At 41.8% G+C, this 24,050-nt stretch overlaps 1 protein-coding gene across 5 annotated transcripts in view; it reads left to right on the forward strand.

Annotated features, from left to right (window-relative positions):
* ERICH3 (glutamate rich 3) overlaps positions 1 to 24,050 on the forward strand; it is a 67,047-nt gene that overhangs the window by 33,424 nt on the left and 9,573 nt on the right. For 3 of the 5 annotated variants that reach the window (XM_066625055.1, XM_066625056.1, XM_066625059.1), the window contains 5 exons: positions 673 to 859; positions 4,228 to 4,526; positions 9,126 to 9,362; positions 20,096 to 20,482; positions 23,622 to 23,756. In XM_066625055.1, the coding sequence (XP_066481152.1) occupies positions 673 to 859; positions 4,228 to 4,526; positions 9,126 to 9,362; positions 20,096 to 20,482; positions 23,622 to 23,756 (1,245 nt within the window). The remainder of the gene's footprint in view (positions 1 to 672; positions 860 to 4,227; positions 4,527 to 9,125; positions 9,363 to 20,095; positions 20,483 to 23,621; positions 23,757 to 24,050) is intronic. The other 2 variants (XM_066625057.1, XM_066625058.1) reach the window with 2 other exon arrangements.

The following is a 24,050-nucleotide window of genomic DNA, read 5'->3' on the forward strand; positions in this document are numbered from 1 at the left end:
TCCGAGCAGGATAGGATTGGTCTACCTGTCACTTCTGGTCATGACATCACTTCCAGTTTAATGACATCATTTCCAGAGGGTCCTGACAGATTGTCATTCTAAAAAGTGGGACCCAGTGCTAAAACGTTTGAGAACCACTGAGCTAAATCTTAAATTACGTATAATAGGTTTCAAAGTAGAAATAAGCAGCAGGCAAAGAAAAAAAAAAAGGTGATTTTGTTGTTGTTAATGGAACATGGCCATAGTGGATGTCACAACCAGCTCCTGCACTTTAGAATTGACCACTACACTACTACTTAACCTGTCTTAGAACCAAGTGAAACATGCAGGAATACAATGTGGTATATTCCTACCAGGACTATGGGACCTGAAACTACAGGTTGGGGGTTGAATGTTTGAAATTTGCTCCCTCTGCTACAAATTTCCCTGTATGTTGAAATTCGTAGCATATCAGAAAAAAGGGGCTTTAACCCAGTCTTCTTCTGGATCTACTACCTTCCTGCACACAAGTTTCTGATGTGGGAGAGTGTTCAAACAAACCACCTTCAATCTGAAATGGTGTAGCCAAAGGAGGAATGTACCGCATCCTTTTTCATGAATGTTCACATTGGCATTTATCCCATCTGAATGCAACTAGAAAGCCACAAGCCATTATGTCTTCTCTCATTGCAGAAACATTTCAGTTTATCTCCAGGCGGCATCATGGCTTCCCCTTCAGCCTCACCTTTTATCTCAATGGAATACAAGTGGACCGGTTAAGCTCTTGCTGCGAGTATAAGCATCGAAAGGGTACTCGGCTGGGAGGCAAACATGGACACTTTGGTTTTGTCAATGTGGAAAGATCATCTCCTTGTTATAGGTATGGACAACTGTTACCTGGTGTGGTTTTCAGTTATGTGTTAGCATGTACACATGAAGGAAATCTATTTCATGGGCTGGGTCCCTGTTCAATGACCAGCAGCAAAGCTCAATTGTTCGGCAGAAAAAATGAATGAAGTGAGGGGGTTTTGTGGTAGTGGGAAAGAAGGGAATTGGTGGAGGAGAAAGGGAAAATAAAAATCTCAACACTCTCTCGCTCTCGCTCTTGCTCTTGCTCTCTCTCTCTCTCACACACACAGAGCACTCACACAGAGCACTCACACAAAGGAGGGAAATGGTAGAGGCGCTAGACCTGTCATCGATTTGACTGCACACATGATAAGGAAAGATAGTACGGTTTTGTGGGTCAATGGCAAGGCTGTGCCAGGGATGTGTTGCACAGTTCTCGTTAAGCTGTGTGGCAGCATGGCTACGGAGCTCAATGATCTGGAGGTTTGGTGATGACCCATGACATCATCACCAAGCATCTGGAGATGGCATTGTGTCGGAGTTGTGATGCCACACAGCAAGAGCATGGGCCCTTACAGGGAACATAGGTGTTGATGTACATTAAATATAAAGCTAAATAAGAGGAGATTTAATCATTCTGGGAATGCCAAAAAAGAATCATAAACTGGGGTTGAACTTGAAAAATATATTGTGGGGAGTTAACCCATTGTCTATAGCAGGGTTTCTCAAACTTTGAGGAAGCTTTACTCCCTCAATAAATTCTTGTGTGGGAGGGGATAGGGCTGCAACTCGATCCCCAGGATTGCGTTGCTAAGGGGGGGCGAGAGGTGTTACCAAAAAGGGCTTTTTGTATAGGGATGTTTTGTATAGGGGAATAATTACACTGCCCTTATTGGAAACTTCAGGACCATAGACTGGATAACAAGGTGGCGTAATGCAGAGAAATTCCCTTTTAGCTTAAGGAGGAGACTGAAAGAAAGATAACTTCTAATAAAAGATTATATTTTTATTACAAAAACACACAGGTAAACATAATGCATGTGAAAAATGATGAGTCTTGGTCCTAGTACTTGCATCTAGTGTACCTAGCTTTATGGTGGTTGCATGTGAAAAGTATTTGGTGCATCCGAGGAAATTAGAAAGGGAACGGTTGTAGGGAAGGATTTTAGGGGTCCCTGGTTTGCCAAACCCAGTTGCTAACTAAAGATGGGGAGAGAAGGGGAGAAAAAAAGGGGGGGAAGAAAGGAAAAAATCCCAGACGCAAAATAGTTACCTGATTTGTAGAGTAGTTGGATGGGGGGGGGAGAGTCCTATAGAGGATCCACACAACACAGATGTGTTGTGTCCTTGGAGGCGGAGCCCAGAGAGAGAGCATGTGGCATCCAGCCCTCTCTTAAAAAGGGTTTTTGCTGACCTGGAGCTGACCTGGATGTGACCTAGAGCTGACCTGGATGTGCTTACTTACTACACACAGTGAGGTACTTGGAATATGTAAAACATAGAAAGGATTATCAGCAAGATTCAATAGGGTCAAATGACTGTCTTCCTAGCTGGGGGAACTTATACCATACAGTAACCCAGGAAAGCAGTTCAAATCTGCATAGAGTACTTAAGCAGTGATTGAGTTAAAACAATACAATGAATACAGTAATTTAGGACAGGGGTGTCCAAAGTTTTTGGCAGGAGGGCCACATCATCTCTGACACTGTGTCGGGGGCCGGGGAAATAAAGAATTAATTTACATTTAAAATTTGAATAAATTTACATATGTTTACATAAGTGAATATATTAAAGATGAACTTATATGAATAAATCAAGGTCTTGCAATAGCTCAATGCCTATAAGAGGCCTTGCAAAAAGCAAGGTTGGCCTTTCCTTTGCTGCCGCTGCTGCATCACAGACGTGAAACAACAAGCAGTGGAGGGAGCCCTCATCCCACAGCTCACACGAGAGGTCAAACAGTCGCCCTCACACTGAGAGAAGTTGCGTTGGGCCAGTGTGGGCTTCAACAAATCTCCAGAGGGCCAGAGGCTCATTGGAGACTGGGGGCTCCCTGAGGGCCGCATTGAGAGGCCTTGAGGGCCGGAAGTGGCCCCCGGGCCGGGGTTTGGGCACCCCTGATTTAGGAGACACTTAAACAATGATTTACTATGTCAGACTTCTTCCTAGAGAGGTGGAGGTTGTGTAGCTTGTGACTTGACCTGAATTTGGCCTGTATGAGAAGTTTAATGTGTTTGCATAAACAGTGATTGGATTAGGAGACACTTTTGCATAAACAGTGATTGGGTTAAAACAGGGGTGCCCAAACCCCGGCCCTGGGGCCACTTGCGGCCCTTGAGGCCTCTCAATGTGGCCCTCAGGGAGCCCCCAGTCTCCAATGAGCCTCTGGCCCTCTGGAGATTTGTTGGAGCCCACACTGGCCCAACACAACTGCTCTCAGCTTGAGGGCGAATGTTTGACCTCTTGCGTGAGCTGTGGGATGAGGGCTCCCTCCACTGCTTGTTGTTTCACGTCTGTGATGCAGCAGCGGCAGCAAAGGAAAGGCCAACCTTGCTTTGTGCAAGGCCTTTTATAGGCCTTGAGCTATTGCAAGAACTTTATTCATTCATATAAGTTCATCTTTAATATATTCGTTTATGTAAACTTATGTAAATTTATTCAAATTTTAAATGTAAATTAATTCTTTTTCCCCCCGGCCCCCGACACAGTGTCAGAGAGACAATGTGGCCCTCCTGCCAAAAACTCTGGACACCCCTGGGTTAAAACAATAACCACAGGGAGGTGGAGGTCTTGTGGCTTGACCTGATTGTGGCCTGTATGAGAAGTTTGGCCTGTATGATATTTTAGTCCATAGTAACATAACCAGATATAAAATCACAACTAAAAGGCAAAAGGGGATTTTCACGTAACGGGGGTGTGTGTGATTGTGCCTTACTTTGCATGACGCTGGTCTGTAGCAGGCTGCAAGAGGTGCAGGCAGCCCTGCACAGCGCTCCCCAATGCTTGGAACCTGCAAAAGAAGCGAGCGCAAAGCACTCTGGGCTGCGCTTTTCCTTTCCTTTGAGGCGAGAAAGGGGGCTGCCCAGAGCAGCATGGAATCATGCTGGGAAAGGCTTCAACTCCTGGCGTCATTCTAGAAGTGATTGTGGTGATGTGGTGATGTCATTGCAATTACTTCCAGGTCATGGGATGGGGTGCGGCAAACTGGGAGGTGTTCCCAAGTGGAGAAAAGCCCAGGACCACCTCTGTTTATTAGTAACTATCCCTAAAACATGTCAACCTAATTATTGCAGCTGCAAAACTGAGCAAAGTAAAATCAGTGCCCTGGTACAAAATACTCATTTCAAAAGCAATGGTATTATCCATGGTGTTTATAATATCCTATTCAATGTTTCCCAGGTGTATTATTGCAATGGGCCTGGACAAACAGCCTTCCCCACCCAAGAGAAAGGTGACTGATGAGAATGAAGAAAAGAAGGAAGACTCCAGAAAAGATAACATGAACCACAAGCTAAGTGAGACCAGCAGTGGTGTCGGCATTGGGGAAGAGAACAAAGACTCATCATCACAGTCTTCCTCAACTGCTGGAGAAGGAAAAGAATTTGAAGAAATGGAAGTAGAGGCAACAAAAGATGAAATGAAAAGTGATGAATATGGTGATGAACGTGAAAGAAACCAGACAGGTGCCTCCGACAACGGTAGATTGTTTGGTATTAACATTCCTAACACATACAATGAAATATGCATTTCTTTCTCAACCATTTTTTTAAATCAAGCTGCAGAGGAATTTAAGCCCTGCCTGCATATCCTCCACCTGCTCCATGCTTCCAAGCCCACTCCTCTCCTCTCCTCTCCTACATATCTTTCTTATGGCTCCATCACTACCAACACCAGGAGAAAGGGAAGACTTGTTTTTTCCCCACTTCTTTGTCTGACTCAGTCATGGAATCATCCCAGTGTGCCAGATGCAAGGAAAGTTGGGAATTGTACTGTCCTGTCTTGCTGAGCCATGGAAGAAATGATGGAAAAGCTATATTTCCCACACCTTCTTGCATTGGGAATACTGTGATGACTCAGTGCCAAGAATCAAGGAGGGTAGGAGAGGGTAGGAGGTATGATAAATATTTACCTCCATTCTCCTGTTGCTACCTCTGGAGCCACAAGAAAAGTAAGCAGGTGAGAAAAGAAGAAGATGGAGGAGTAAGGGGAATTTGTGGGAGTGTGTGGGATGAACAGATCAGACCCTGTTGCTGGCCTACTAAAATTATTGGGGGCATGACAGGATCTGAACAGGTTCAGAACTGAGGGTGAAAACAACAGTATGCTCTAAGTAAGGGGTGCCTAATCTCCGGCCTGGGGGCCTTGGGGACCCCCAATTCAGCCTGCGGGGAGCCCCCATTCTCCAATGAGCCTCTGGCCCTCTGGAGACTTGCTGGAGCCCACATTGCCCCGACACGACTACTCTCAGCACGAGGGCCAACTGACTTCTCACGTGAGCTGTGGGCCAAGGGCTCCCTCTGCCTCTTGCTGTTTCATGTCTGTGAAGCAGCAGTGGCAGCGAAGAAGAGGCTGGCCTTGCTTTGTGCAAGGTCTTTTATAGGCCTTGAGCTATCGCGAGATGTTCATTCATTCATTCATTCATTCATATAAGTTCCATCTCTAATATATTCATTTATGCCAATTTATTCAAATTTAAACATAAATTAATTCTTTTTTCCCAGTCCCCCAACACAGTGTCAGAGAGATGATGTGGCCCTCTTGCCAAAAAGTTTGGACACCCCTGTTCTAAGTTGCCGGTTGAGGAAATGTTTTTTACAACTTCAGCTTTGAGCCTTCATGGGAAAGGTTTGCCCATCATGACTCGTGATGCAATAGTCATATTATTAAGGGCGCAAATCCTAACCCCTTATGTCAGTGCTTTCCAGCATTGACATAAGAGCAATGAAGCTCCAAGGTAAGGGAACAAACATTCCCTTACTTTGAGGAGGCCTCTGTGAGTGACACCCAACTGCAGGATGCAGCACACGTCCCATTGGCACCGCTATGCCAGTGCTGGAAAGCACTGACATAAGGGGTTAGGATTGCACCCTAACTGATCTACATGATCAGTTAATTCATGATTGGTCCATTATTGCTTAGCCAGAAGGCCACAGCAGTGGTGTACAATTCAGGCCTGAGCAACGAAGCAACACAGAATGCAGCAGACTGTAGCCTATGGACATGTCTATGGAGTTTCATGAGCACAAAAGACTGGTCCTACCCCAGAAAACTTACAAATGACATTTCAAGGTAAAGGCAACGGGGAGGAGGAAGGAACGAGGCACAACCAGGTGATAAACAATAGAGAGGGGGAGAGATGCAGAAGAGATTAAGGCAATAAGGGATGACTTCCATTTCAGCTCTGCCCGCTCATACACTGTGAGACATTAATCTTCAAATTCATTGCACATATTATTTCTAAATTAAAGTTTTGGAACAAAATTCATTATTTTTAGATTCCAAACCGAGTTAACAAATTCATCCCAAATGTTTGCTTTAAAGCATGCAGAAGCAGTGGCAGCAGGTTGGAGGACTCCGCTTGCACTGTCTTGATCTGGGCTCAAACAGCTAGTCCTAGAAGACTCTTAAGAAAGTTTCCCTGTCATACAAAAATCCAACACTCAGAATTGTTCTTGTTCCATTTTCATTGTTGTCCTCATGGATTGTGCGGCCTCATCATTATCCACCCATGTTGTGTTTTTTTTCCTCCAAAAATATGTTTCTATGCACTTCCTACTCCAGAAACTTCTTTTTTGAGTTTATTGCCATTTTTCTGTTAGTTACCAGCTGTACACTTCTGTTTAATCTCCCCTTTTCCCCTTCTGGAGGTGGACACCTCTCAGATAATTACCTGTGGAAAAGGACCTGCTGTCCCTGATGCAGCTGGAACCTCAATCAATATGTTTCCCATCTCCCTACTGCTTAAACCCCACTGTACAGATAATTGTTTATTTGCCTAATTGGTTCTGCATGAGATGTTGTGTCCGTCCCCATTCCCCCCCCCCCGTTCTCCTTGGCATTTTGTCATTTGAACATGGTGGGGGGGAAAAAGTTGTTAGAAAAAGAAGGGTGAACAATTAAACTGGAAAGGTGAGAAAATGTGGTCACGAGGGAGAGCTGGAAAGTGTCTGACTGATGTGACAGCTTCTCTTTTGTGATAAGGCTTGGCTGTTTCTCTGCAAGGTGGGTAGTAAAATACAGGGATGCAGCCACATTGTCGTATTATAGAAAAGATGAGTACACATTATAGCTAGCATTCACAGAAGGCCTTCTTTCACACAGACAGCATCACTAAAAATAGGTCAGAGAGCCATCGATAAGTGACCTAACTTTTGCCTATTATTAAAATAATACTTTAATGAATGAATGCCAAGATATGCTGAAGGATACATGATATTTCTCGGGTGGCAAGTGAGTCACACAAAGCACATTGGGTCTTATGTGGCATTTTCAAAATATTATGGTGAAACCCTTTTGACAACCTAGGCTTACATCTAAAGCAGGGGTGTCAAACATAAGGCCCGGGGGCTGGATGCGGCACTCAGAAGCTTTTTATCTGGCCCTCGGGCTCTCAGCTGCTGAGCAATGCTTAGGTGACACTGCTGAAAGGGTGGCCCACATGATAATTGGGCTCTCCCATATCTTGAGATATGATCAAGATTTGTGTATTTTCTCTCCTGTCCTTAGCAGCTAATGAGTTCCTACACGAGAACAGAGTGTTTATTTCTGGTTTTGACCTGTTTAATGACATCACTTCCTGTGTAATGACATCACCTCCGGCCCTTAGCAGGCATCATGAATGCTTTTCGGCCCTCTGTATGACATGAGTTTGACACCCCTGATCTAAAGTCTCACGGTGCTAACCTCCTTTGTTTGAAATAATTATATACTCCTTCTCATCCTGACATGATGTATCTGTATGCCACGTGTGTCTTCAAGCAACAGCTTGTGCAACAGTTTGTGTCTCAACTAGTATTACATCTATGTAAGTTTTGTCCTCTGGGAGGATGGAGTCTCTAGTGATTGTCAAGTGAGGCTGTATCATTTCTATGACATATCTGTACAACTCCCTATGCATTTTGGGATAGAAGAACTACACATTACCTTTGGTGATGTATACTTTACAAACACATGTTTGTCAGTTGTATTGTGGATGAGGTATTTGGAGGGTACTGTTACTGGAGAATTTGCAAGTGGTGGAAAAGAGATTAGCACCACCTCTTATCTACCAGATCTCCCAGTAGACGACCACCATTATCCCCACATTTTGAACCGGTTCCATTTCTCAGGGTCAGTTCACAATGAAATCTGAGTACTTCAGAATGATGCTCACAAAGCAAATTATGCAATACATTCAGCAAACCTGGTTTTTCCAGCAAACTCAGCAGGGAGTTGCTGGCTCTCAGAAGACTGTATCTGTATGCCACATGTGTCTCCAATCATATTGTCTCATTCATACACTGCATTTTGAAAGTGCACACTTTCAAATCTTAGATAAACACCTAAAAAACCTCCTTTGATGAATGAAATGGAATTTAGTGAGCAGAACATCAGATTTATCTTGGTTCCTGCACACAAATCATTCTTGCCAGGGCCATCCCAATGCCTGAAGAGCTTGCCAAATGCTGCATTTCTGGTGACATGACCGCTATTGTTGCTCTTCTTACTCCCTGGATTAGAACAGGAACAGGGGAGTGGCACGAGGCAGTGGAGACAAGTGTAGTGGGCTAGAGTGTCAGAGGCATTCTAGCTCACTATTCTCTCCACTGGGTTCTTTTTTAATACATTGGTGGGAGGAGAAGAAAGAGCAATGTGGGCTGACAGAGGCAGGTGTCACTTGCCAATTCGCTTCCTGAGGCAACTGCCTCAGTCAACCTCATGGACAAACCAGTCCTTATTCTTGCAAAGTTCATGTGAATTTAGAATGATATATAATAATTCTAATAGCCTGTTCCTTCATACAAAAAATTCTGAAGTTCTTAATGTGCAAGGAAATTGATTGCATCAGAGCTGGTATTTTGTCTGACTTTCTTTATAGGAATAGAAAGGATAATTTTTTTAGAGTATTGGATAATTGTACAGTTCAGTTAATGGATCAACATGTTAACTTTATTGTTGTTGATTTTTTTCTTTTTAAGGAGGCTTCAGTGCAAAGGAGAACAAAGGCTAATGGACTTAACCTCTTTGGTGTTAATGAGAATTTCAAGTGGTATGCATTCCCTTTTCTATCTCACGGTACAGTTGTCCTTTTATTTCAGCATATGATGAAGATTTTGAAGCAGATGAAGAGAAATCAGATGAGAAAGTTAATGAAGAAGGACAGGTTGATGATCAAATGAATGGAATGTCAAAGTCACCCTCAGATGATGTAAAAGATAATTTAGACCATGAAAAGGAGAGTGAAAACTCATCACAGAAAGCTTTGCAGGCCTCTGACAGCGAACGAGATGAAAGTGATGGATATTCGGAGAGTGACTCAGAGGAGGATAAACAAGGTTAGTTGTTTTCCTTAAAAAGGCATTAAAACGATGGCGTTATGCATGTTTAACTTGTTACATATGCTCTGTAATGAGGTATCTACTTTGTGGTTCATGTTTAAGTACCCATTAGATTGCCAAATTGATGCGGAATGTGCCACTCAGCAAAAAGTTCTCTTGAGTTGCTTCCTAAACATTTCTGGTTTGATACCTAAAAGAGGGACCTATTTTGTCCCTCAGCTAATATCTGAGAGTGTCTTGCAGCATCAATGAGAGAGAAATAGGAAGTAAATCAGCTCTTGTGGTCTATTCCCTTTGATGATCTTTCAGCCTCTGTTTGGACTCAGCCTTACAAACATGAACAGAAATCATGATGTTGGTTGAAGAACTTGATGTTAAAACTTTGTTTCAGAATACATTCATGATCATGTACTTTTGGTTATGGATGCTCCCAACCTATGCAGAGTGGAATCGATTTCTGGACTTTTCTTGCCCCTAAATTGAGATGCAGGGAGACAAGAGTACAGACTCATGATTGTCTTTGCACCTCACTCTTCTCAGTAGGCAATATATTTCTATTATGTCCTACTTATTTTGGACAGTACCTGGTAACTATTATCCATAGTTAAAAGACCTGTTTGAACAATGCTTCTGACCCCTCATTTGAGTGCTAACTGTGAAATCAGGATAAGGTCTCATGGCTAGCATCACAACATATGTACTGAGAAATCCTGTATTTATATCAGTTGAGGTCACACAGTTCTTTTATGCAAAATCCTTTTGAGCCAATACAAACAAACACAACTGCCCAACTCACAAGCTTATGGAGCTGGCAGTATTTGCTTGTAGTATTTGCTGAAGCTGCCTGTGATGGTCCATGCTCTGCAAAATGAGGACCAATTTACACATTACAGTGGGCAGCATCATATCTTTTTAGACCAGCAATATGAGCAGTAGTTCAGGGCAGGCAGAACATCATTCAAGCACTGGTTGTAGCTCCAATAGGGTTCTAAAGTCACTCCCAAACCTTTTGGCCTCTCCCCGCCTCTGGGCTCTTTTTTAAAAAAATTTGTCCTTACTAGCTCCAAGGGACACAGGTTAAAATTCTAGCTCAGTCTTGTTTGAAGCACAGCTGGAAAACTGAGCAGAGTGAACAACTAGTTTTGTATGTGCATATATGAGTGCCAAAACAACCAAAAACATTGTGCACACGTGACTGTATGAGCTGCAAGTTTGTGGCTAGCTCTGTCTTTCCATGCAGCCATTTTGCAACATGTTCCTCCTTTCCAAAGCTGCCATTTCACTATAGTAGTTTCCCAGGCTCTAGTAAAAATAGCCTCTGGATGCCCTAACACATTCCCACTTCTGTAGTAAACTACTAGTGTGAGCTGCACCCTTTTGTCATCTTCAATGAGTTCCCACTTTGTGTTCGAGTAAGCTGTTCATGAGACTGGAAGGAGAAATGGCCAACTGATTGTGAATTGGCACTACATAGTGTTAGAGGGAACAATGGAAAGGACTCTTTGTATGAAAAAGGACATTGTATATGACAGCCAGTAGGTGTCACTTTTGCATTGTGAAGTCCTCTCTAAGAGTACAATATAAATGAGAATCAGTAGCAGGAATATTAGGGGGTCTTCTGCCATCTCTTTTTGCTCCCTGTTGAACAGAACTTGCAGTACACAGATACCTGGTTGGAGGTTTTAGCCTGTCTCCGCATCAGTCTAAGGATGACATGCTCCCATCCTCAAGGTGACGGACATGCCATCCTGTGCCTTTTGGGTTCTAAACAGGGGACACAAGCTCAGAGTGATGAACCCCAGATAATTATTACTGCACGGAGATTAAAATGCCGTGGAATTATTTTCAGGGGCATAAATAACATTGTCAGTAACCTCTGTCCTCCCCAGTCAGCATAACTGATGGAGATAATTATTTCCTTTCTGCGTTCTGGACCACAACACCTTCATAAATAATCTAGTGGGAAGCATGTATCTCATTTCCCATTTATTAATACAAATGCTGGAAGGGATCCAAAGCTGGGCACGCTTGCAGAACAGCACAAGTTGCCAGCGCTTTGGCTTTTCATCAGCACAAAGCTGATTTCTTCCTGTTTGCTTCCCATCCTGCTGTTCCTTCTTGATATGGACATAACTTATGCAACTGTTGCTTGTCAGGCTGCAGCAGGCATTCTCCCTTGTACTGCCACCCTAAAATCTCCCTATTGAAATGCCTCTCATTTCCATAGGCCAAAGAGGAGAGCTCTTTTCTCCAGCCAAACGTAAACCCTGCTTTTATGTTTGTCTTTTCTGTGTGAAATAGGCAAAGGTAAAGCAGCTGATTGGGAAATGGCTGCAGCTGCAAGAAAGATCCAGTCTTATTATAGGAAGCACAGAAGCCGACGGCAAACTCAGGGAGTGAAACCAGGTTTGCAGTTGGTTTGCCTGGAGAAATCATTGCTGTGATCAAGAGGAAATCCGGATTTTTAAGTAGTTGGCAAGCACGAAGGATAATCAGCTTTATGCTTTGTTAATTGTTTGCAGAAACAATTCTATTTTCTTTTTCAAAAATCTGATCTTGCTTCTCAGACTTGTAGCCACAGGATGTTGCTTAGTCTGAAACTGTGTCTTCTAAATTTGTGTATGGGTTTTGTGCATGCTCAGTCTTATCTGAGCATGACAGGTATGATCTGGGCCTAACAAACTGCCACATTAGTATTTGGAGAAGGCATTTTCCCTCCAATCACACTGGCTAATAACTCTGAGGATGCTCTGTCTCTGACTTGCTTGGTCCTATAGAGCTGTTTCCTATGCAGGCACTTTTCTTCAGTGCAGGTGCTCTCTGCTTGGGGCATGCTCTGATCCAGATGATGCAGCTGATCTCTGCTTGGGGCACACTTTGGCCAGGATGATGCAGGCTGGGTTTGATGGTTGATTGATAGTCCCACTTTGTGGCAAGAGCTTATCTAGGCAATCCCTTGGTTTCTTCCAGTTCTATGGTTTGTGTTACATAATTTACTTGCTCGCAATCAAATCCTTTGTTTGTCACTTGTGTCATTTTGTTCTACTGAGGGGAGTACTGTATAGTGTGGTTTTGTTTACACAAATGGCTTATCCAGTGTCTAGGAAACAATGAAGAGTTTCATGCTGACAGTGTAGCATAAATGTAGTTAGAATTTTTTTTCTTGTAATTTGTGTGGATCTTTGGAATCTAATGTAATGGAGAGCTATATTATCAAAAGGGACATTTTCAACTTTTTTTTTCTCCTTTTAAACTGGAAGAGTTTGAAGGCCATTTTCCAGGGGAAGAATTTATACACTAAGACTTAAGCAAGCAAGAATGCACTCCCAACATGCAAAGCAGTTAGCCTGTTTCCTCCCTCATGACTGAGGGCCATTGATGGCTCCTAAAACAGGGTGTTCATAGCATGTACGCAATGAGAAAGAAAATTGAGTAAGTTCATAATGAGAGAAGTTTAGAAAGGCACACATAGCAGAGAAGGAGTGACTGGACGATAAGCCCTAGTAGTTTTGAAAGTTGGTTATTTTAATTTTCACAGTTTTATAACACCCTTTCTCCACAGATCTCAGGATGGTGTACATGGTTCCTTCCCTTCTTTGTCCTTGCAACAATCCTGTGAGGAAGGTGAGGCTGAGAGATAGTGACTGGCCCAAGGTCACTATCCCGGAAGTTTTGTGTCTGAGCAGGAATCTTGATCCTGGAACTTCCAGATCTAAGTCCAACACCGGAACCACTACACCATCCTGGCTTCTGACTGTTAATCAGGGGTTATGTCCATGTATGTAACTTTCCTGACATTTGTTTCTACGGCAGGGCCCTGCACTGTTCCTGAAATCTATTCTTGAACATTAGGTGACCCTTAAGGATTGTGTGTTATGGGACACAGGAGACTGCAATGCGAAGAGGAATAAGCAGAAGGGTGTGGTGATTTGTGCATGTAGAAGTGCTTTTCCCCTTGCACAAGTTGGATATTTGAATATAACCCAATGAAATATAACATGGGAAGAAGTTCTACTGCAGTTATAGGAGTCTTTAATAGTAAACAAGAAGAAAGGCTTTGGCTGCAATCCTATGCATACATACCTAGAAGTAAGTCCCATTGAACTAAATGGAGTAGAATAGGATTGGACTGTTTGCCTCTTATCACATATCACCACAGCAGTGCCTGTAACACACTTGTGCATTGGGTTAATTTGGCTTTTTTCTGTATTAAAGTGATTACATGTGTTCAGTTAATTATATTAAGGCACAGAACAAGCTGGGCTTCTGTGTACATAACTGATGAGGCCAGTAAAAAAGTTATTTGGACTGTTTTTTTTCTTTGTATGAGAAAATGCTTGGTTGCTCTTGCATGCCATGCTCCTACTACCATTTAACATTATTCAAGCATGTCATTCATTAGGCAATTTAAAAAAAAATGTTTTGTTTTAATTGTAGATTTAAATGGAAGCTGAGTAGATTTGCCCCTTTACTCGCTCCCAGCAGGGAGTTAAATAATGCAGTTTTACAGATGAACAAATTTCAGATAAGCCACAATTTAACTGCAAATCCTGACCCATTTTGTGGGATAGTAATTGATCCATTCAGCGTAGAAATCCCAATGAGATATTACTTAAGTGGAATGATCATGCTAATTGGATAGGCGTGACAGTCTTTATTGAAGTGTTTTATTAATAGCATGCAAGACTGGTTAGGAAATGTGTGTATTTTGCAACCCGAGGCTGTTGAATGAAATAAGATGACCAGTCGTATTGGGTTACCATTCACTATCACCTCACTAATTACAGTTTTCATCAACCTGGGCATCAGCCATAGCTTGCTTTGTTTTCTCATCTAGTTCAATAACTAAGGTGAAACCACTTATAATTGTCTGCCGTTTCAAGGGAGACTACTTGTCATTCAGCAGGCTCTGCCACCCAGTGAAACTCAGTGCTTTCCCATGGACACAGTGAGCGCCTTGAAATATTCCCCGTTCCTCAGTTCATCTGTACGTTGGAAACAACAGAGACCTCTTTCATAGTGTACTTCTTCTACTATACTATAAAAATTTTAGTACAGCATATAATTTATAGATGCTATATAAAATACTTCTTGAAATACAATTCGTCAAAACCATAGTAGGAGTGGAAGTTCCTAGTTAGGAGCTAGAGATTGGAGGCTGCGCGTACAGCAGGCTGTTTTCAGTTTTGGGAGCTGTTTCCAGTTTTGAGGGGGTGGAACAGGGAGGAGATGAGGGTGGGTGTAGGCAGATCAGGCCCAGGAAGGGGGTGGAATTAGCGCCCCCCCCCCCCCGTGCACCATATCCTAATCTCCTTTCTGGGCTTGATCTGCCTGCACAGATCAATTCAGACTTGTGCCAACAATATTGCTGGCACAGGTCTGAGTAGACCCACTGAGGCTGCTGGTAAGCTCTAGAGCTTACATGCTGGAGCGTACCCAAATAGACCTCCAGCAGCCAGAACTCCTCTTCGTGATGTAGTGTAGTCCATGCTGGTGCCGCTGCCTCATCATATGGGAATTAGGATTGGAATGTTTGTCTTCAGTAAACAAAGCTGCACTGAATTTGTATGCTGAATATTTTGGTATGGAAAAAGAAGGGGTTTTGGAAGAGTGAAAATATTTCAGGATACCCTCTGCTTACTTTTTCAGGTGCTGTTTACCACTTGTTTTTACCTGTTCTCTTCCTGATCTTCAGCTTCCATGCAGTTTTTTTAAAGGGGGCTTTTTCCTAAGGTGATCTCAGCCAATTAGAGATTATGTAGGCAATGTGATGACATGATGTCATCACTTAGCCAATTAGGTTTGGTAGGCAGTGAAGTCATAAAACCAAATCCAGATAAGGTCAATGATTCTTGACCTCACTCTTAATGGGAAAACATAAACAAATACAACCTCCAAACAATCTGTTCCAGCTAATTAAAAGTAGTTTAATCAAAGACAAATTCATTTACAATTAAATTAATAAATCTCTGAGTTCTGTTTGCTTATTTGCTATCCCTCTTCTGATTCTTTATCCTACCAGAAATTGTTGGTTTGTGCTTAGTTTAAGCAGCATTTGTGAATAGCGTGTGACTGTGAACTACCTCTCTGATTGTCTGTTACGCTGACTTTGCTCTCAATTCTGATGTGCTTTCTGATTTTATCCCACTTGTAAACACATCACTGAATACATGAAAAAATGTAGAGATCTGTCAGGTATTTCTTTCTGTTGGCACAACATTGTTCTAAAAGTATGGTAATAAGGCACCTAGATCAATTATTTTGAGTGATGCATACTCAGACCCTTAAGTTAGGACATTTTTTTATTTCCCTTGGCTTGAAGTGTGTCACATAGCTGCTTAAACCTCTTTAAGCGGTCCAGCTGCTTTTGGTGAGAATTAATTGGATTCTGACTTTGTTGTCCAGTTTACTGTGAGTAATGAAACAAGCTTCTGTCAGTTCTCAGGTGTGTTGTTCGACATTATGTGATATTTTCTATATAATTAGCTTTAAATAAACATTTTTCTTTGTTTCAATCCTCAGGAAAAAAATTGGAGAGCTGCATTTTGAATAAATTTCTTATATTCCTTAGTAGAAGTCTGCAGAAATGTATTCATCTGTGCTACATCTAGATGATAGCTCCAGTTTCTAGCTAATCAAAATCTACCAACCCAATCCTATTCAGTCCCTGCCGCTGGTGCAGCCATGCCAAAAATGGGCCCATTGTATACAGTGGGGAGGGAAAGGATTAGAAATCTTCAGGAGGAAAATGGGTTTCAAATTCCTTTACCCCTGTGTAAACCTTCCACTCTGCAGAGGGTCTTCTTGGACCTGTGATAGTGATTTCACCAGCACAAGTCCGAGGAGAGCAGGGGGGCTGCTTGCTAGAATGGATAGAATCTGGTGTGCATCATTATTGCTCAATCCACCCATAGCCTGCCCAACCCCTATGCCACCTCCCCACCCAGTTGCACCCTTCCTTCACCCCTTCCTGCCTCTCCTGCTGGCCTACCTGCTCTGTGGGGTAGCGGGAGAACCAATGAATTGGTGAGATATTGATGATGATGTTGTTGTTATTGATATAGCTCTACTGAAAACTTAAATTCAGATGATGATTGTAAATATAATGGGGCAATGATTCAGTCATATCTGTGCCCTTCTTTCTTTAATAGCTTACAGATTCAACAAATTATAGAAGTTGAAGGTGGAAAATCTTCAGATATGGATGCCTCTCAGATAAGAAGCCATAGTCCTCCCCCCTCCCCCAGCAGCATTTTTAGGGAGGCATACATAAGGATCTGGTCAGAAAGCTTGAACTACTGTTTGCAAACCCTTGTTGACTATAGTCCTGAGAATAAATCAGAATGACTCATTAGCTGGAAAGCGGCGTAGACAATTTTGCGGAGGCAAACAGCTATTTTCTGAAGGAATCTGTTTATATGCTCAAAAAGTGTCATAATATTTTTTAATGAGCTGAGTTACTCTAAAGTCTCATAGCATTTTTACACTTTTGAAGTTTCATGTCCAATCCAGTCGAAGGTGGCTTCACACATTCTTTGGGAACAATGGCGAACAAGGCACGAATGACTCAAACTCCTTCTATCATCACTTTCATGTTAGGAAGGAAAGACGCACAGATTCCTACCCCCTCCTGTGATCTGCAGTGTACTGATGGATGATTAGAACATGTAGTTCTCTTTTGGAGCAGAAGGGCTTACTCATACTTTACTCTTCCCATGAGAACTGCAAATGAGAGATAGGAAAGGAAGCACAAGTCACTCATGCTTTCTCATAATTTCTAACAACTAAAGAGGCTTTGAAATGGAAGGTGATTTCTCATGGTGATACTACCGGGGGCACCAATGACTAGCTGCTATCACTATTAAATATTATCTCTCAGCTTGGCTTCCATTTTGTTACAATTTTCCAAGGTAGTGATTTGTGTTATTTTAAGGATGGTTTGCATAAAACAGGGCTTCTCAAACTGGGGCGTTGTGATGCCTCAGCCTCAGGGCCCTGACCTCTGCCTCCTTTTAAGGGGTGGTGTAGGGGGGAGGCAGCAATTGCTCCACTTTCACTTTCTGGAGGCTGGGGAGCCCTGGAGATGCTTGTGCAGGGTTCCCCGCACCCCCAGGATGCTGCTGCAGGGACTGGTAAGTAAATGCCAGTCCCGGCAGCCAGCTTAGCAACACGATCCTGGGGATCATGTCGCTGCCTTCCCCCCACCCCTACTGCCTTCCCCACTCCCTTGCAAGGACTTACTGTGGTCCTCAAACTCCCTGGGAGTTTGAGAACTGCTGGCATAGAGGAACTGCAACATAGAGGACTTTTACAATTATTCCCTATAGCAACTGTCTCCATGTAGTAATTTATTCACAGGTTATCATCATCATTATCATGCCACGTGGACTAGGGATTTTCTTCATGCCATGTCAGAACTTTGTGAGAACTGGAATAACCTGGGGGGAAAAAATTCCCAAACTCCACTGCAATCTTCCACAGTGAAATGATGGGCCATATGAAAATGGCTCCACTGGGAAGAATTTGAAAGTGGCCTTCCCGTGCTGGCTGTGTGCTCCAACCCGAATGGTAGCAGTTCCATGCAGTCAGATTTATCACATGATTACAATTACTGGGTTGGATCCAGAGAGCTATATAGATATTCTTGTGGGCTTGGGGATGCTCAGTAGAATTGTTGACGTCTTCCTTTTGAGGGGCACAACTCCATGCCATATCGAAAACTGTTTTGCAGATTTTCCTTTATTTCAACAAAACTCTGCCAGGGTTGGGGGGGGGGGGGAACCTGTGCAAGGTACTCAATTTGAAATCTGCCTTGCGGATGTGAAACTAGCCATGCAGTTCTTTGGATACAACCCACCATGTACGTTATATGATGTGCAAATGCATCCTGAAAGGTGTGATAAAAGAAGATTAAGCTGTGGAAAATGAACTTGGAGAGTGTCACACTTTAACGGGATCCCTATCTACGTTCTTGCTAAACTGATCTCCAAGAACCTTCATGATCCTGGATTTAAAGCAAAACAAAACAGCAAAACCTACTATCATTATGGTAGTCATGTACTATAGTGGGGCATTGTAATATCTAAGAAAAATTATAGCAGGGAATGTCCATTTGTTGGAGTGCTGTATTTGGATCTACAATGCTTTTACCTAATTCCACTCTTGTTGGTTTATTGAATGGCTGGTGTGATGACTGACTATGGACCTTTTAGTCCTTTTAGTTTTGCTTTCCCATCAGGAAAATGAGGATTATACCAACACTCTTACTGTGGTATGAACAAACCAGGAATTGTAAAATACTTTGTGCGAGAAGAGTGAAATATTGAGTTTAAATCATACATTTTTTTAGCTCAGGGAAAAATATATTTTATTCAACATTTTGGTTTACAAAAATTCAGAAGCCCTGCAGAATATTCAGAACAGTACAGATGGACAGAATAATTTAAAATATTAGCAGAAATTAGAACTACTGATCTTCAGAAGTAGAAGGCACAATGAAATATGTTGTAGTATTGATTTTAATTTTAGCTATCACAGATTTCCAATGGATTTTCTCTCTTGAACTCAGCCAAAATCTTAGGAATTGGGTGGCAATTTAGGAAAAGGCTATGTGGGAAAAGTCTTCTGAGATATCACTGACCTGGTTTTATGTTTTACTATATAGTGAAATACTTTTTAAATTTAGTAATAAATATGTGAGCTTGGATCCTATGTTGTGAGAGCGAGATTCTACTTATGCAGTGGGGCTTTCCTGCTTTCCTATCCCACTACAGTCCCCTGTGGCCCCTTCCCAATTGTTCCTGAGGAATACGTACTTTGGGATGGGCATTGAGTAGGGATGAGTTGCGTGGGATGAGTTGCGTGGGGAGCTGCAATGTGAGAAGGGAGGGTGAGATTGCCAGGCCTGCCTTGCACAAGAAGGAGTGCGCTTCCATGCACACTAGGCAGTATTGGATGTAACTGATATATAGTGATAAATATACAGTGCAATACTATGCATGTCTACTCAGAAGTAAGTCCCACTGAATTCAATAGGACTTACTGTCAGGTAAATATGTAAAGGATTGCAACCACAACTTCTGTGTTATATAAGCCCAGATAAATTCTTATCTGCTATGGGAAATCTTTCCAACTCTAATCTGAGACTTGTTAGTGTGTGTATGGAACTCTTATCCCATCACAACCCACAAATAGCCCCAAAACAGCACATTCTCATTTCAAGCAGAAGGTCTGATATTTAAGATCAAGAATGAAGGGCTCAATGGGAAACGACAGCAAACGCCTTTCCCAAAGTGTCGCTGCTTTTTCCTTTCTCTCTTTCTGCCTCAGATACAAGTAGCAAATTCTATCACTTGAAACAAAGTATGGAAGGGTCTGACTTTTGTAATGAGACTGGTAGAAGGATATTAGAGGTGTCTTTATCAGGTGGGTGATACCAATAATCCATCAGCCTTAGTTCTGTCTGTCCTTAGCTAAGGGGGTGGTCTGTGCTTACTATCTAGAAATCTTTTTAATAATAGATAATGAGGGTTGAAACTGGGCAAGTTATACAAGCACAACATGGTGCTTTATTACTGAGCAGCAAGACTCTGATCTTCTCCTGGCAATTATTTGAAGGAAGGCTCATCTCACACTTAGTTCTAGGTTTCTTTACACATCCTGGAAAACAAATGATTGCAAGAACTGAATGCAAGGCTGTTAAACATTAATACTGTATTTTTTCTTTGTAGATAGGAAACGTGTGCCTTCCCTCTCCCCTAGCAGCACACTGTATAGCAGTGACAACGATTCTGAAGGCAATGCCCAAAAGCAAGATGATGAAAAAGACAACACTGACGTCAATTCGGACTATGAAAATGAAGTCACAGAGACTCAAAGAGAGGAAGGTCAAGAAACAGATGTGGAGGAAGAGGAAGAAGTGAGTGAAGCAGACGACACAGAAGCCAAAAATGTGCCAGGTCATAAAAAAAGAACGGAGACGACCCTTCATGGCATGACTACGGTCAGTGAGAAACTCAAACTTGTAGGGTCAGTAGACACAAGGGAAGTCAGGAATGATGAGACTCTAGAAGCAGAAGCCAAAAGCAAGGAGTCTTCAGAAGATGAGAGAGAAGGTGGTGAGTATGGTCTGCGGTCTGGACAGTGATGTGTCCGTTGCATACAAGTGTGTGGTCCTTTGTTCTTATGCGAATGCTGCATTTCCAAGTGGTGTTTGGACCTGGCGTGTGAACTACAATTGCTTGATCCTTCCTAACAGTATAATATACTAGAATGATGTGTTTCTGCTTTGCCGTCTGTGCCAAATAATCCGCGGCGATGTGTCCTGAAATGTTCATGCTCTCTTGCCATTCCAAATCTTGTCATGGTGCTGTATGCAATTTAAGTTGTAAGGCTTTGGCGAGCCTTTCGCTTGTCTCCATCACTACTGTTTGTGGGACATTTAGTGACAGCTGAATTTATTTCTTTCTGAGATGGGATCAGAGACAACCGGATCCTGGAGCAAGCAATATGCCCAGACTTGATAGGGATCAACTCTAAAATCCAAGTTGGAGAGACTATTAAAAACGTAGGGAACTGTTGAAGAATGATTGTATCAAACCAGGTTGATTAGTATATAGTTCTTCTAGGCTCAGATACATGACAACACCTAAAACGCGTCTTTGTATGCTTTTATCAGCTGAGGAAGTGAATAGTGAAACACTAGATAAAGTTTGTGTTTCTTGATTTTTTTCATTGTGAGAGGATGGACAAATTTCTTAGTTTTCATTTTATCAAAATTAGTGTATGTTTTGGATCTATGGATAATAAAATATCCAATATTTCCTCAAACAACTCTTTTTCCTAGATCAAGTCCCTTAAGATGAAAGCAAAATTGTAATGCATATATTGTAAAATTTTGATCATGGTGAAATCATCCTAAAAGTGAATCAATTCATATTAATCAGTGTGCTGTCTGTGGTGATGTAGATGTGAAGGAGAGCCATAAGTCATGCCCATATTTCTGATTTATATCATGCTCTGATTTCTGATTTATACTTTTGTATGTATTTTTCCCAGGGGTGAAATATCTATGTTCTTGGTTGGTGTTCATGTATGTCAATGGTTTGATTCTCATTGCTTTGCCTTGGATGGAATAGTTTGGCATGTGCTGAATGTTTATAAAAATTGGAATTCGTATGCAAGTGTGCTGGATTGCTTTTCATTGCCTTGCAATTTGTTGTGTGTATAACATGGAGGAAAATTGAAAAAATACAGTTCTGGATGATTATGTTGAATTATTTATAGGTGTTTAGTTGTTTGAAATCTTTCCCTTCATCCATATGCTGGATTCTTGATGTGAGCAACTTCCCAATTAGACTGTTAGATGAGATGAATATTTAAGTACTGTTGAAGAATGAAGTTATTAACCGCTTAACAAGTACACATGGTGGATTAAGTGCTCTAATACAAAATGGAAGCATGGAGTAATCATGGGGGTTGAGTTAATGGCCTGCCACAGATTTTAGAGCAAAAGGGTGTCATCATTTCTGTTTAGCTCAGATTTCCAAATGCAGTAATTAAACAGTGATTTGATGGTTCTGGATTTGAATTAACAAAGTGTTTAGCATAGAGTATCTTCCAACTCTGCTGTTTCAGTAGAAGCCAGTGAAATATAGGATAATTGCTGAAATTTTATTCTTTAAAAAAAGATAAATAGCTTTGCAGTCTAGTGTTTGCTTGGGTAATCGGGTACGTCATGGCATATTTGAGGGGAAAACACAATTTGACACAGAAATGTTTCACAATCATAAGCGTAGCTAATGAACGTTTCTGAAAGACAGAGTATAGCATGATGACTCTTTAAATTCAATGAAGTATGGTAAGACTTCATGACCTCCAACTTGGCATTTGGGGATTATATAGAGAAGGTTGGTGGTCTGGAAGTCTAAGAATGTCTGGAAGGAGCAACCCATTGAGCAGTTCTTAAGATCTGTTCTTTGGGGAAGTCAGTAGCATTAAACAAAATGAGAGAGAGAGAGAGAGAGAGAGAGAATTTCTTAGGGGCTTTACTGGTAAGACATTTAGCTTGTTCAGCTGGAATTTTTTTTTCTGGTGAGGTACTAGAATCCAGTACCTTACTGAATTCACCCACAGAAGCCACATACACAGCTGATATGGGTGAGATGCTCATCTGGATGAGCATCTAATCTAAGAGTCCATTTGGGTTCTATTGAAATGGCTGAACAGATGTTTTGATGCAATCTGGATCTCCATGTGGGCCACTAGTTGCACGCAATGTACTGTGCATGACATAGAGATGGATTGGTTCCAGTTTGCTAAGGATTTTGTCACAGCTTTGAGTCCACCCCTCACTGCAGTGATTTATCAATTTCATCTATGTTGCAGATTCAGGAATAAAAGTTTAACCTTGTTAGATAATTAATTGGAGCATGACTAGTTTTGGAATCAACTCAGCTCTGAAATACAGTGATGAAGTGTCTATACTGAGGCAGAAACGTTTGATTTCTTTTTTTACATGCAGTTTTGGACAGAAGAAGAAAAATCTTCAGTTTTTGGTTTGGGAGAACTAGTTAAAAGCTGACAGGAAAGCAATATTAATATTACATATTCAGTAAAGAACCAGTAAAATGTAAATAACCTTATTATTTAAGCATGGAGGTTACAATGAAAACATTAGCACAACTTTAAACCATGTCATGGACCCAATAATAATATGGAGAAAATATAACAAAAATTGTAGACATAATTTCTCATGCATTTAGGGGTATGAAATATTCCTGTGTTGATACATAGGAATTTACATTTGTTTCTGCCTGTGCATCAAGATGAGGGGAAGCTTGCAAGCTATTTAACTTGTTTAGGGAATTGACAGAATCATCTGAATTGTGCTTGGAAGCTTAGTATTCAAAAAGGCCCAGAGTTTATCTGTAGAAGAATAACAGCTTTGCTACTGTCTAATTATTTTGGTGCTTTCAAATTAAAAATATTTCTGAACAAGGTCACCTTATGGCTTGTGGGTTCTTTTGTGGCTGATTTTTGTGTTTTGCATGGTGAAGATTCTGCTGCATGGTTTTCATTTATTAAGAATGGATTGCTTTTTGTGTTACGTATGTGTTTCCTTGCCGGTCAGGGTGGCTGGATTTTAATTGGTTCTCTTAACTGCTAGGAAAGTTGTTGTACGCTGATATATATATTTTCCCAATGTCTCTCTTTTACTGCTCCTTGTTTTATGATTGTTGTGCTACTGTTTTGAAGATTGCAAATCGGTCAAAGAAAAAATAGCTGAGGCCTTTGAGAATGATCCCCTTTTGAGTTCTGAGCCTGAACCTAGTGATTCCAGTACGGAGGATGAGGAGGAAGACGTCACTGCTACTCAAGATAAACATGAAGGTAAGGTCACCTGATAAAGTGTGGGACCTGCTTTAAATGTCACTACCCATTGGAAAGATGCTTGACCTTTAATCTTCTGATTTCATACTCCTTTTCTTTGCTTTTTTCCTTAGGTACAATTGTGATGGCTTTTACGTGTCTTACCTTTTGGGAACGCTTTCCACACTCACTCATGTGCCACAGAGCTTCTGTACTTTGCAGAGAATTTTAGAATGTGTTCAGGCACTCAGGGCCCAATCCTATCCAACTTTCCAGCTCTGATGCAGCCGTGCCAACGGGGTGGTTGTGGGGCAG

The sequence above is a fragment of the Tiliqua scincoides genome, chromosome 4, assembly GCF_035046505.1.
Source record: "Tiliqua scincoides isolate rTilSci1 chromosome 4, rTilSci1.hap2, whole genome shotgun sequence".
Taxonomy (NCBI): Eukaryota; Metazoa; Chordata; class Lepidosauria; order Squamata; family Scincidae; genus Tiliqua; species Tiliqua scincoides.